Source organism: Scomber japonicus, chromosome 10, assembly GCF_027409825.1.
Source record: "Scomber japonicus isolate fScoJap1 chromosome 10, fScoJap1.pri, whole genome shotgun sequence".
NCBI lineage: Eukaryota > Metazoa > Chordata > Actinopteri > Scombriformes > Scombridae > Scomber > Scomber japonicus.
The window spans coordinates 11,740,263-11,753,290 of record NC_070587.1 but is presented as its reverse complement, the minus strand read 5'-3'; the positions used below and the strand labels follow the sequence as shown (position 1 = coordinate 11,753,290).

Below are 13,028 nucleotides of genomic sequence, written 5' to 3'. Positions count from 1 at the left end.
AAACTCCTCCATTCAACTCATCCCACTTTCCTTCATGTTCACTGTCCGCTATTCAGCCGGCTTCCTGTTTCTCTGTGTGGAGGTGTAAACATGCGCATTGACGATTTGGGGAAGCATTATTCAGTATGACGGGATAATGAAAGTATAAGTTACTTACTATTTACTGTAAGTAGTAGCTACATTGTGTATGATGCTACTTGTAATGTAACGTGTTGCATAATCTGTGAATAAAATAATAGAAAAGCCTTAATGGAAACAGTAGCTATTAACAGTTCCTGTGTTTCAATACATCTCAGCTTTACTGATACAGTGTTTAAAACAAAAATTGTGTGAAGTGACATTCACTAATTGTCACTTAGCCTGCAGTGTCACTTAAAGGACCAGTGTATAGATTTAGGAGCATTTAGTGGTAATGTTGCAGATTGCACCCAAATCCTACTCCTCTCTCCGTCCCCTTCCCAGAATGTAAGGGAACCTATGGTGGCTGCGAAACTTGAAACAAATACAGTATGCAAAGGCCCTCTGTAGAGCCAGTTTTGGGTCAGTCTGTTCTGGACTACTGTAGAAACCATAGACTGTATAGGTAGAAACATGGCAGTGCAACATGGGGGACTCATGGATGTATAAAGGTAACTGGATACAGCGGCCTAGTCGGCCCGTTTATTCCTATTAAAGTTCCTCAGTGAAACATGAAGTCAAAAAAGCCACTTTCTGCTGTAGGAATGATCTAGATGAAAACATCCTATGCATGTTCTATGAGCCCAATGCGTCCACTAACATGCTCGTTAGAGACTTCTGCCAGACTGCTAACTTTCAGTTTAGCCCCCTGACTAACTTGAATGGGGATAAAACAAATTGTTTTAGCGCTGCTCTTCTAGACTTTCAAATTGAAAAAGTATTTTTGGGCCCAATAGTATCACGAGATGAAATTACAGGGTTTGGCCACTATGCCAAATTGGCTTCATGGGGGCTTGGGCAGGCTCCATGGAATATTAAAGACCCTTTTTAAGTTAATGAAAACACAATGATTATTATTATTATTATTATGAGATGATAATTCGCTAATTAAAAGCATACCCATGAAAATTATATTCCATTTTTGCCAATTGGTCTCCCTAAATATTACACTCTGGTCCTGTAAATAGTATGATGAAAAGATACAAAAATAATCTTAAAGCTCTGATTTTATTTCCACTTTAGGGACACAGTTCTGGGATTTTAAAGTAAACAGAATTGACATCATTTGTTCTTAATTGCAAAGTGCAAAGTTTTATTGTGGTGGTTTCCCTTTAAGTTTGATCCAGTTGTGACAGCACATAGTGGCCTGCAGGTGGCAGTGATTTGCTAATAAAGCATGAAACCGGTCAGAAAGCACTTCTCAGTTGTTTTTGTACAGCTCAATTTGAATTACTGCAGTTGCTAAATAAATCAGTTTTCCAATAACCATCCCTATTATTTGTAGAGAAAAAAAGAAAAGACAGACAACTGAAGGTGCATTGTCTTTTTTTATTATTAATTATCGGTACAAAAATACCTTGTTCCCATTGTACAAAGTCTATACAGCAGCAAAAAAACAAAACAAAAATTAGAATATTATCCTAGAAGTCAAAAACATTTGTATAAAATCATAACACTTCTAATTCACAGCCTGGTTCAAGAAGAAGAAGGTTCTTATTTGGATAACTATACTGAACCCCCAACAGGTGTTTTTAAATATCACAATGTTTTCAGATTTGAGTGGGCAATAAACTGAGTTTAGTTTAAAGTAATGTAATTTTACATCAGCTGTCATTTCCTCCTCTGGTTCACTAACCCATATAAAGCCAAATGCACCTGTATCCAGTAGTCTGGCACTAGTAGTGGAAACTGTCTTCTCCCCAGAAAAAGGTTTTGGTGGAATCTCAAATATTTAGACTAGTTGAAGAAAAATAGCCTTTGGTTCACCAGTCTTTTTCTAGACTTCTAACAAAAAGATTAGAAAGAAAAGTTGAAGTGCATCTTCAGGTTCCACTATGATGAAAAAAAAAAAATCACTTTATTTTTTGATTTACAGGAACTTGCCATAATGTGCAGTGCCAGTCCAAAGTTTGGACACACTTTCCCATTCAAACTCCTAACTCGTAACACATACAAAACTTTGTACCCTAACTTCTTATCAAAAGGTGCTTTTGAGCAATTCTTAAATAACACAACCGCACACACACCACATCACACACTAATCAAGTGTCTGCATTATTTACAGGTAGTGAGTAATTCTATATTTTCATAATATTTTTCTCAACACTTTCCCTTCTGATGCAAAAGTCAACAGAAAGAGGATGTTCCCTTTTTAGTGTTTGCAAATCAGGCTGTGTGAATCTTGAGGCGCAAAGACCACAATGACAGTGATCACACCAAAGACACTTTCCTGTCATTAAAGGCAGAGGGTGTATCCAGTAGGATACATGGTCCCAGAGTAAGAAGGGTGCAGTAAGACTGTGCCATCAATCAAATCTTAGGGGAATTTTGGTGCTCTCCAGAAAACAAAATCTGTGCAATGACTCAAACTTTGTCACTTGTGACATTGTTTCCTGTGAGTTGAACAAAGGAGGAAATCATGCAGAGAATTGCATGTTTCTCTTTTAGATTAATTTGGTCATGACACCAGTAAGGCGATTATAGGTTTGCATAGATTCTTGCATAGAAGTGGTCCTCTCTACCATTAGGTGTAAAGCATTACAGGTTTCTGGAACAGTTTTGGAACATGTGGGATTAAATCTCCCCAATGAAACCAAAACTAATAATGCTCCCATTAGTGAGCTGAAGACTGCTGTAGGCACAATGACCAATAACTGTAAAGGGCACTTACAGTTACCCTACTACTTAACAGTATTAAGGAGGAAGTTAGGAGCCAACAGTGATTAGAGACACTAGATTTAGACAATACACAGGTCTGTAGCTTAATGTACAGTCTATACTGTGCTGACACTGCTAAATATTATCTTGCATCTTGAATGTTCACGATTATCCTCCGCATACTCTTCTCATGCTTGCTATTCTAAGGTAAACTGAAACCTGGCAAGAGGCTAGCAGAACAAAGTTTAAGGCAGGATTGATCAGAATGGCACCATGCTGGAATCACCATGCTAATATGTAAACAATGTTGGATATGACAAATGCGTCATTATGAACTATATTTTGAGACAAAGGCCAGCCTGTAATTTACAATGTAAATTCTCTGTAAACTATTCATAATGGATGACAGTTGATCATTGAGTATGATCAATGTGGATAACAGGTTAATCTGCAGATTGGTGCCAAAAAACATAAAGTTAAAACTTCTGGCTTAATTTCTCAACTGCATTATGAGAAAATGTTGTTTGTGTATCATGGCATTAAAGGAGATGGCATTCTGAAATTTTCTGTACAGTGGAAAGCTTTTTTTTTTAAAAATCAAACAATGACACTTCTAACCGCACACTTACTTGTAAAACAGATTTCAATACCAAAAATGTGAAGAAAAAATGTGTATGAAAATAAACTGTGCCAAAAATAACTATAATAAAAAATACCTAGTTCTGGTATGTAAAAAAAAACAACAATATAATGTCAAGGCATTAGAACACAAGTTTACATCTGTGATCAGCCCACAAGTAATGCAGGGGTACACAAAGTGACACTTTAACAGCATTATGATTGTCGACTAAGCAGTTATGGAGCAGCTTTTGTGAAGGAAAATGTCACTAACCCACCACAGCTGCATTTCACGTCAGTTATTATGTCATTCTGCAGCATCGGTGTGACAAGGCTGTTGAGAAGTAACGCAGAAAGCGCTATGTGTGCTTCCCATTAATGATTTTGTAATAAAAGCTTTTGTTTCAGTGCTATGAAGTAAGTTCCAAAAGCCTGACCAAATCACTTTCAGCTGGCTCATTGTGTTTCAATGGCTCACACCCATCTCAAATTTTATTCTATCCATCTAACCATCCAAATATTTATTTGGGTTTGGGTTTGAGGTAGCAACAGGATAAGCAGAGTACCCCCCAAAAATGAGATTTATTCTCCCTATCAGTCTTCCAAGAAGATAATCTGTCCAAATCCATCCCACACGTTTTTCTGTAGATAACGCATCAATTTTATGCCACGTTTAAAATCTTTCTTTGTCTCTCCTCCTTCAGCAAGACAGACTGTCAAATGAGTAAACCAAATCCAAATGCTCTGTAATATGCTTGGTGAGGATAAACATAAAACCTTGTATCGTATTAATGCTTAGGCAACAGAGTGCTTCTCTATCTTCTTCACACTATCTCTGTCTGCGAGGTCCAGCAGAGCCAGACTCTGACTGGTCCTTTCTCCATTTGCATCTGACTCTACAGGCAAACCCGCAAAGCCTTGGTCTGTCGCTGAGCTGTTGGGCTCCACATCAGGATAAATAACGAGGAAACAGGCACTAAGGAAGCCAAGGAAGGAGCCACCAGAGGCCACTACAGGGATGACACGCACACTGTCAACTGCTTCTATGACAGCTCCAAGGGCTGATGCAACCAGAATCTGGCTGATGTAGACCTGGAAATACAGCAAAATGCATCATGTTATTATAGCCTTCAACTAGAAAAACCGTGTTGGACCGAGTTCAAGTCTAAGAGCAAAATCTTGCACCTGGATGTTATCTCTCGACTGAATGGGTGTTATTAATTGTTATTAGCTTCATAGATACAGGTTAGAAGGGACCTGTTACACCTACTAGCAGGTGCATATTAACCCAATGTACAGTAATAGAACCTACTGTACTAGTAGGTAATATGTCACTATGTTAGATTACAAAAATATTATGTTTTATAATGTGACAACGCTGTGGGGGAGGTTTAGGCACAAAAACTACTTGGTTAGGGTTCAGAGAAGATCATGGCTTGGGCTTGGGATTGTTGTTTCCAGCTTGTAACAAGCAGGTTGCCAGCTAACTATCTAGCCACCCAACCCACTTCCTCCTAAAAAGGGGAAATCACCTTATCAAGTCATCTTATATTGATGTCATTTGAACTGTCACTTCCCCAGGTCATAATTAAAACGGCTGCTAGATGGCGTCTGTGACTGAAAGTTACCCTCCACCTTACCAATGAATGGTGTAGCAGGCCTCTTCTAACCCATATTTATGAGGCTGATAATTGCTGGTAATGCCCTTTCAATTGAGTGATTACATTCAAAGTTGGTGAATGTTACTTGGATGGATACTGCTACTCACCTGGCAGGATAAGATAGCACAGTCAATACCGAAACCTCTTCGAGTGTTTGCTGGACTATGGTGAATGTACTAAAGAAAGGAAGATGAGGAGAGAGACTGACTTCAATTGCAGATTTTTTTCCATTAGATAACTAGTATAAAAGGTTTTTATGATGTAGAGTTTTATGCTTTCAATAAAGGAAAACTCATGAAAGTCTTAATGTGTAACATCAGTTAGGAAAAGTATGTGTGAATGTGTGTGTGTGTGTGTTCATATTTCTCTAAGATACCTCTTTGATTTCATGGTACTGCCCAAGTAATGCATAGGGACAGTAGGAGATACTCATGGAGATGATACCCATGCTGCTGATCATCACCATGGCAACATACACATTAGGGAAGATAGCCATCACAGCAGTTCCTAAGGTGAGGAGGGATGTAGTGATACAGATACATAATTTTTTCCACATTAAAGACAATATGCAAACTCCTCCCAAATCTAATATACCACTAGTATTTTACTGTTGGTATTCGATTGTGTGAACTGACCTATCGAGAAGCTCAGAGTTCCAACAATGTAGATGACCTTAATGCTCAGGTCAAAATTATCCAGGGACTTCTGAAGGATAGCTAGTGGAGAGAAATAACAATTATTGAAGGCGGATTTGGGAAGAGGGTCAGTTCTGTATGTACGTACAGCAATTAAGTGGTTTGAAGTTCTAATTTTAAAGTGGAAAGTGTGTATGTATGTTTGTGTGTTTTACCAGAGCAGATAGCAGCAGTAGCAGCGTACACCACCAGCCCCCAGCAGCCCATCTGTACTCCTCTGTTATAATCTTGTAGCTTTGTGGAATTGGCTGGTGCCTAAGAAAACATAATAACTATAGCAGCGTTATACAACACTTGTAGATTACACAGTCATAAATGATTGTGTGTAATATGCTGTGTTTATGTGCTTTGTTTGTACATGTATGTCAACAATGATGATCAAATAATAAAACACACAAGGGCATGAGCGTGTGTGTGAGTATGTGTACCGTGGGCTCTCCATTGTAGATCACCTGTCCCATGAAATCAGTATAAAACACAGCTTCAGCTATAATGGAGAACCATGTGACAAGATGACATATGCACAATCTCCACAGCTGTTTCGGCATCTATTGAGAACAGAAACAGAGATGAGAAATCAAGATGAGGTGTACGTGGACCAAGACTTTGACAAAAATGGGAGGTCTAGTTTAAAATGTTTCGAATGTGCTGTATTGCAACACAAAAATAGGAGTAAAAACACCTCAATATTTACGATATTTCCATTTGACCTCACCTTAAACATGGACAACCAGAGCAGACGCACAGTCGTCCCCCTTTCTGCTCCCACCTCACTGGCAGAGCCCTCAGATGACAGACTGCTAACTGACAGATGGAACTCCCGCTTGTCTGCACAGCGCTGGAGGTCACTCAGATCATTCAGACTGCGGGAGGTGGTGATTCGCTGAGGGGTTGAAGGCACTGTTCGTCGCAGTCGATAGCGCTGGGAACCCACTCGTCCATAGTAGGAGAAAGTGAAAGAGGGCTGGAGATGGAAAAATTAAGATCAGCTTTTTTGCTGTTGAACCTTTTCTGTTAATTAATTATGATTAAAGTGATTTCTTTGAAAAAGGATGCAGTTGTACTTGTCTGTAGAAGGTGTGTGGGTGTGGTCGTGATAGAACTGAGGTATTGGAGGACCGGTTTGGCACCCTAGAGGCAGCGTGGCCTTTCATTGCATTGGAGTGTTCAGAGGAGGACAAGTCAGTATTGTAACCATTGGCAACCTTGATCTGCTGGACAGGAGAGAGACACACATAGTTAATACACAAAAAGACACTCAGTACATAGGAGTATATATTTCTGAAGCACTAAGATCATCTGTCTTTGAAGAGTTCCATACTATCCCTATTGCAAAAATAGGAATAATAATCACATAGAAAATCCTTCAGGCTACTTGAGTTCATTTGTTTCTCTGCAAGCAATAAAATGTTTCACAGCCTCACAGTAATTTCAAAATGCATTCATGCAATCATATACAACTGTAACAGCTGATTTAGAGCTGTACTTCACCTGGGTTTTTAGACATGAGTCCTCTGAGTCAGAACTGATCTGGGGGAGAGGAGGAAGATGGTCTGTTGGATCCTTAAGCTCAGCTAAGGTGGGACTTCTAGGCTCCAAGACCGCCATCCCATCAGTAAGGACGGGTGGTCCATCGGGAGGATTACTGTTATCGGATGGCTTGAAAACATCTTCCGCCTGTGTCCCTGGTAGAAAGTGATGCACCTCAGGCAGGAAGAGTTGTGAGTCTGGGTCGAGGTCAGAATCCAACTCGATTGTAGCGTCTGGCATGGCCAAGACTGAATCGCTTTTACTCCGCACTCGCTCTACAGTAAGGAAATCCATTTCCTCGTCCTCGGGATCTGATTCCAGAGCTGGAGCGAAGGCATCCTCCTCTGCAATCACATCAAGTAAAGGCGGCGTCGGGCCAGTCGGCCTGAAAGACAACTGGCTGTTCAACTCCCCACTTCCTGTGGTTTTGGGCTGGCGGGATGGGGCAAAATGCCGTTCTGGGATACTGACCATGTGCAGTGTGACAGAGATAATGAAGATGATGCCTGCAAACATGAAGAGGACCTGTTCCTGTGACCTAAATGCACGTCCCAGAGCTGTGCCAGTCCAGTCTAGACCACCTAGCATGTAGCCCACCGCTCCACCAAGACCTGGAGAGACAGGAGTAGACATAGACACACATTTCTGTTATTGTGCAAAACACAAGGGACTAATGCAAGGACTTTCTGAAACTGTACTGTTTACAAATACATGTTTAAAACATTCTGAGAAGGGTGTTGGAAATGATTTGTGCATTATGACGATGTATATGTGTGTATGACCTATAGATGTTTGAGAACAATCTGTATGTGTGTGTTACCAGCAGAGAAGGCATGAATATTTAGGGCCATATCTTGCTCCTCAGTATCAGCAACATCAAGAAGGTATGCTCTAATTGGTCCCTCAGAGGCATCAGCGCAGAAGTCCAAGACCACTACACCAACTACAGTAAGGACGATGCCAATTGGCTGGCTGTTTGGGGTATCACCAACGGAAAGACCTGAAAGAGCATCACAAGTTAAATAGAGCTGCGATTAAAAAGTGATTAATGTAATTGTAAACAGCAGTAACCCTCTATGAGACCTTCCACTCACCTATTAATGATCCATTTAAAAACAGTGCCACCCCCAGCAGGACACCTACACACAGGGCCAGGATGAACGGTCTTCTCCTGCCCCACCGCAAAGTACAGCGGTCACTGGCTGAGCCAATCACAGGTGTGAAGACGAGACCCAGGATCGGACTAAGGAACCATGTTAAACTGTAATATTGCTCAGGAAGACCTAAAACACACACAGAGAAAAGAGAAACTTAATTCAGATACAGTAAAATCCGATTAAAGCCAAGGCAGGACTTAATCGAATTCAGGAGGCAAGGAAAGGGACTAGGTGAAATTATGTTTTCTTCTGAAGGTCATGTGAAACAATGTTTTACCTGGTGTGTCTCAACTTCTTGTTATATTTGACAACATAGTTAAATAATAAGCTACAATAGCAGACTACGAGTTGCTGTCTGTGCTTTAACAATAATATAACCCCTGAGTCTTGCATAGCAGCATTTACTGAGCTACAGTTCAATGGAATAAAAAACATCAGAGGGCACTCCAGTGTTGACACAGTTAACTGATTTATTTGCAGATAAGCTCTATGAATCAGCAAAGAGCGACAGATGTAAATGAGATATAAAACATGCAGAAAAAGGTTTGTGTTAGTACTCTGAGCACTGAGCATGAAGATTAAAACAAGCTTTTCTATGTGCAATACAGTTGCCTTTTTGTTCCTTTTTACACTATTTACATTGTATTTCTGATAATGCTAAGGCCATTTTTTCACTAGTTTATTTGAAAAACATTTTCATTGAATTTAATTTGTTTTATTTATCATAAACCGTGTCAAAAAGGTCAGATTTCCTTTAAAGTAATTGTTGTTTTGATTCTCACATGAACTACCGACTCAACAACTGGGTTCTTGTTTTGGTCTTCTTTATGAATTACTCATACTCAACTGTTTTTTGTGCTGTCATGGTGGGATAAAGCTCACTGAGCCAACCTATTCATACCACTCTCATGCATCAACTTGCAGGAGATGCCCCTGCATTCCTATGCAGAGCTGAAGAAACACTAGTGCTCATTAACAGCTTCCTCTACCGAAGTCTTTCAGAGTGGCAAGGACATTTCTGATAATGAGGGGGCTTGTTACAACAACAATGACAGAAACATGCACCAGACAGGGAAGTGGTGAAATCACCACCAGTTAGCCAGAAGACATAAGTACGCTTCAACATACATTTTTTATCAGGAAACATCATTTCAATACCAATGTGTTTTCGCAATTTCTGACATGGGTCACATATTTGTAATATTTATGGGAGACTAGCTCTCAGTTCTAGAAAAAAACCACATAATGTCTAAGATGACCTACATCCTGATTTATTAACCCTTTGAGAGAAGTGGACTTTTAGTTTCAATGTAAAAGTTTCATTGCTGTGAATTCAGTCAGCTGCTTGGATGAGCTGGTTGGTTCTCACGGGAACAACATGTTACCCACGCTGCCTTGCTCTGCTCTTGCTGTCACTCTCCCTTAAGTCAACAAAACAGCTACAGTACAGCTACAGAAGTTAACCACAATCAGTCTTGAGGACATAGTTTGGTTCATACTGGAGTTCCACCTTTATTCATATTTGATAAATACATTTGAGAAACTTTACTGAATGTTGTTGTTTTTTGCGAGAAAATTATTTGAGAAATACAATAATAAATTATTCTTTAAGGGAGCTTGTTGTATGAGATTATTGCTGAACAAGAAAAAAACAAACAAGGAAAGCTTTAAGGGTTTCCTTGGATTTCCAAGTGAAATTTTACATTCCAACCTCCATAACTTCAAAATCTTTTACTAAATTAGCAACAAACAGCAATCTCTGTGTAGCTTTGAAGGGGTGATTAGTTATGTTTATGAATAACAGCATTTGGACTCACTGCCCTAGGGGTGCTTTGAGTAAGTGTCCAACTGGTAAGAAATATTACCAAACAAGGTTTGGCAGCATATTTATTTAGAGTTAAGACACATGAGCTGGAATATGTGTCCCTGTAGAGGAGCCGTAAATATGTGCATCTACTGTACTCACAGACAACCCGAAAGAGAGAACTCATGAGTACACGTTCAAGCTTGAGGAGATCCAGGAAATTCAGATAACGACTATAGATAGATTTATCTGATGGCAATATACAAAACTGAAATCACCCGTTCCTTACACACAGTTCAGCTGTGTTGTATTGTGTGTATTTGTACAAGGTTGATTCTGGTGAAGTTACCCATGTGAAAACCAACTGCTAATGTTTCAGCTTCTCAGAGTGGGAGTACATAATTCAGGTTTAACATGTTAATGTTTCTGAAGGTGATGCTGCCACAAACTGATGGGTTGTGACTTTTTAAGCATAGTCTTTACTACAATATTGTTAACAGGGAGGAAAACAGTGAGACTGAAATCCGCTGTGTTACACATTCTTGTCATACCTTGCCAGGAGAAAATGCCTTTGTTCCATTTCTGCAATGGTGGCAAACCTGACATCAAACTGTATAGGCCCTACTGAGGGGAACATAGGTTACATGACACAGTGGTGGACCCGGGAGATCCACAGATCCAGTCTAGCTATTGCAGTGACAGTCACGTTCCACAATGCTGCTATTGTCACCTGACTACCGTTGCGCCTCAAATTTAGACTGAGGGGGGGATTTTCTTGGCACTGTGTAAACATGAGTAGAAAGTAGAAAGTAAACAACAAAAATTAGTTGCACTAATAACAATTTCCCCACGACTGATGTCTGATGTATATATTAGTCAGGTAGCTGCTCTTAGCCATGGCATTTACTCATCTGTGAATGTTGTAACACAGTTTCTGCTTCAGGTTCTGTCACAAAATCACCTTGTATGCATTAAAATGTGCTGGCAACACAAAACTGTGGAAATTCCCACGTTGCCTGTATTGCTGAATTCTCGACTTTACCTATGACATCACCAACAGCTGTTTCAGTGTGAAAAGGTCAAGCGTGCATCTGTCTCCATGGCTGTACTACGTCTCCTTACCTATCTGCAGCAGCACTGGTGTCACCAGGGCTGTTTCCATGGCGTAGCAGAACTCACGGCCAAACATCACAGCCCCGTGCATGACCCAGCGATGAAGAGGAATCCGCATACCTCGACCCTCTTCAACCCCACCCTCTGCATCCTCCTTCTCACTGTCACTGTCTTTTCCTTCTTCCTTGGGTGTCCTCCTCTCAGGAAGGCCTGAAGTCTTCCTCTCCTCTGCTTCTCCTCCCATTAAGGTCTCGTTTGACTTGAGAGGAACCATTTCTTTTACTGGATGGTTGATATGTAGATATTATTTTCCTAGATGTGTAAGTACCACTGTACTATGTTATAATGCACTAATAGAAGATGTAATGTCCATTGTTTTCATCCCGATCACTCACAGCGAAAGAAGAGTCCAAGATTATTATTCAAGGAACATCTCTGGTTGGCACCTTCAGGATTCAAAGCTGAACCGTGACTGTGATCAGTTCAATGCCACAGACTTGCAAATAACTGAGGAGGAGGTAGGAATCATCATTATATTGAGATTAAAGATGTCCAAAAAAAAGATGTGGTAAAAATATATGCCATACATTTTATCCTGTGGCCATCTTGCTGATATTTGAGCAGTGGTCAGTAGGTCAACAGGAGAGCAGTGGTGTCCTTCGCTGTGGTTTGTCCTGGGCAGCTCCAGAGGTATGCAGAGGGGAGGAGTGGGAAAAAGAGGAAGAGGTGGGAGGAGAGGGGTAGCGATATGTGTATTATGTGTTAGAGTAACTGTGTGTTTGTGGTGAGCTGCTGTCAGGGTTAGAGTAGGTGTGTGACTATGGTGGCTGTGTCAGTGTGCGTTGGAGGTTGTGTGCACACAGCTTTTGGATTGTGTAAGATTTGAGAGCGTGTCAGCAGAGAAAGTCATAGCCAAAGCATGAGGAAACTCCTTGGCAAAGCAACCTGCAGAAAACCAGACACCAGTTAGTCAGTAAGCTAAAGCTACAATAGCATACAGAGGGTGGCATTGCCTTGCTTTTCAACATATCTGCAAAGATACAGAAAAAAATATTACAGACAAAGTAATTTCTCTCTAGTCATTTTTTTAAATTATACAAAATAGGTCAAGGAACAATTTATGGACAGCTTCCACGTTGAGAAACTATTTTGGTGCGGCTGGATCCCCTGACAGGAAACTAAAATTATCTTTGTTTAAGAAAAATGCTGCCCTGCATTAAAATGAAGCAACAAATGCAAACTCAATGCAAAACTAACCGTTTACTGAGGGGATAAACATGAAGGAATGAAGTGACTATGACAATTTTAAGCCACACCTTATCTATCTGAAGTTACAATAAACTTTCCACTGATGTCTCACCTAAGTCTGTTTTAATTGGCATCACACCTGCAGTCATAACCTTTGCACCACGACTAGCTAGTAACACATTATTAAATCATAAGTGTTAGGCTGAAACGGGGTAATCTAATAAATAACCCCTGGGCCAGATACAAACCATGTATAACAGCGATGGGATTTTATTAGACTTGATGGCATATAGTTAAGCCCCCTTTTTCTTTTCCAGTCGATACTCACTCATTGTGTCTCTTTTGACTGAAGTTTATAAACACACAA

At 40.2% G+C, this 13,028-nt stretch overlaps 1 protein-coding gene across 1 annotated transcript; it reads right to left on the bottom strand.

The window, feature by feature from the left end:
- Nucleotides 1–3,605: 3,605 nt before the first annotated feature.
- LOC128366013 (solute carrier family 45 member 4-like) lies at nt 3,606–11,734 on the bottom strand. The gene is made up of 12 exons (XM_053326659.1): nt 11,423–11,734; nt 8,434–8,622; nt 8,160–8,339; nt 7,301–7,950; nt 6,874–7,020; nt 6,525–6,773; nt 6,238–6,357; nt 5,965–6,064; nt 5,750–5,830; nt 5,491–5,621; nt 5,222–5,290; nt 3,606–4,545 (listed from the first exon to the last, which is right to left on the bottom strand). Exons 1-12 carry the CDS (start codon nt 11,685–11,687, stop codon nt 4,249–4,251), a joined length of 2,478 nt encoding a protein of 825 aa, XP_053182634.1. The 5' UTR covers nt 11,688–11,734; the 3' UTR covers nt 3,606–4,248.
- Nucleotides 11,735–13,028: the final 1,294 nt, after the last annotated feature.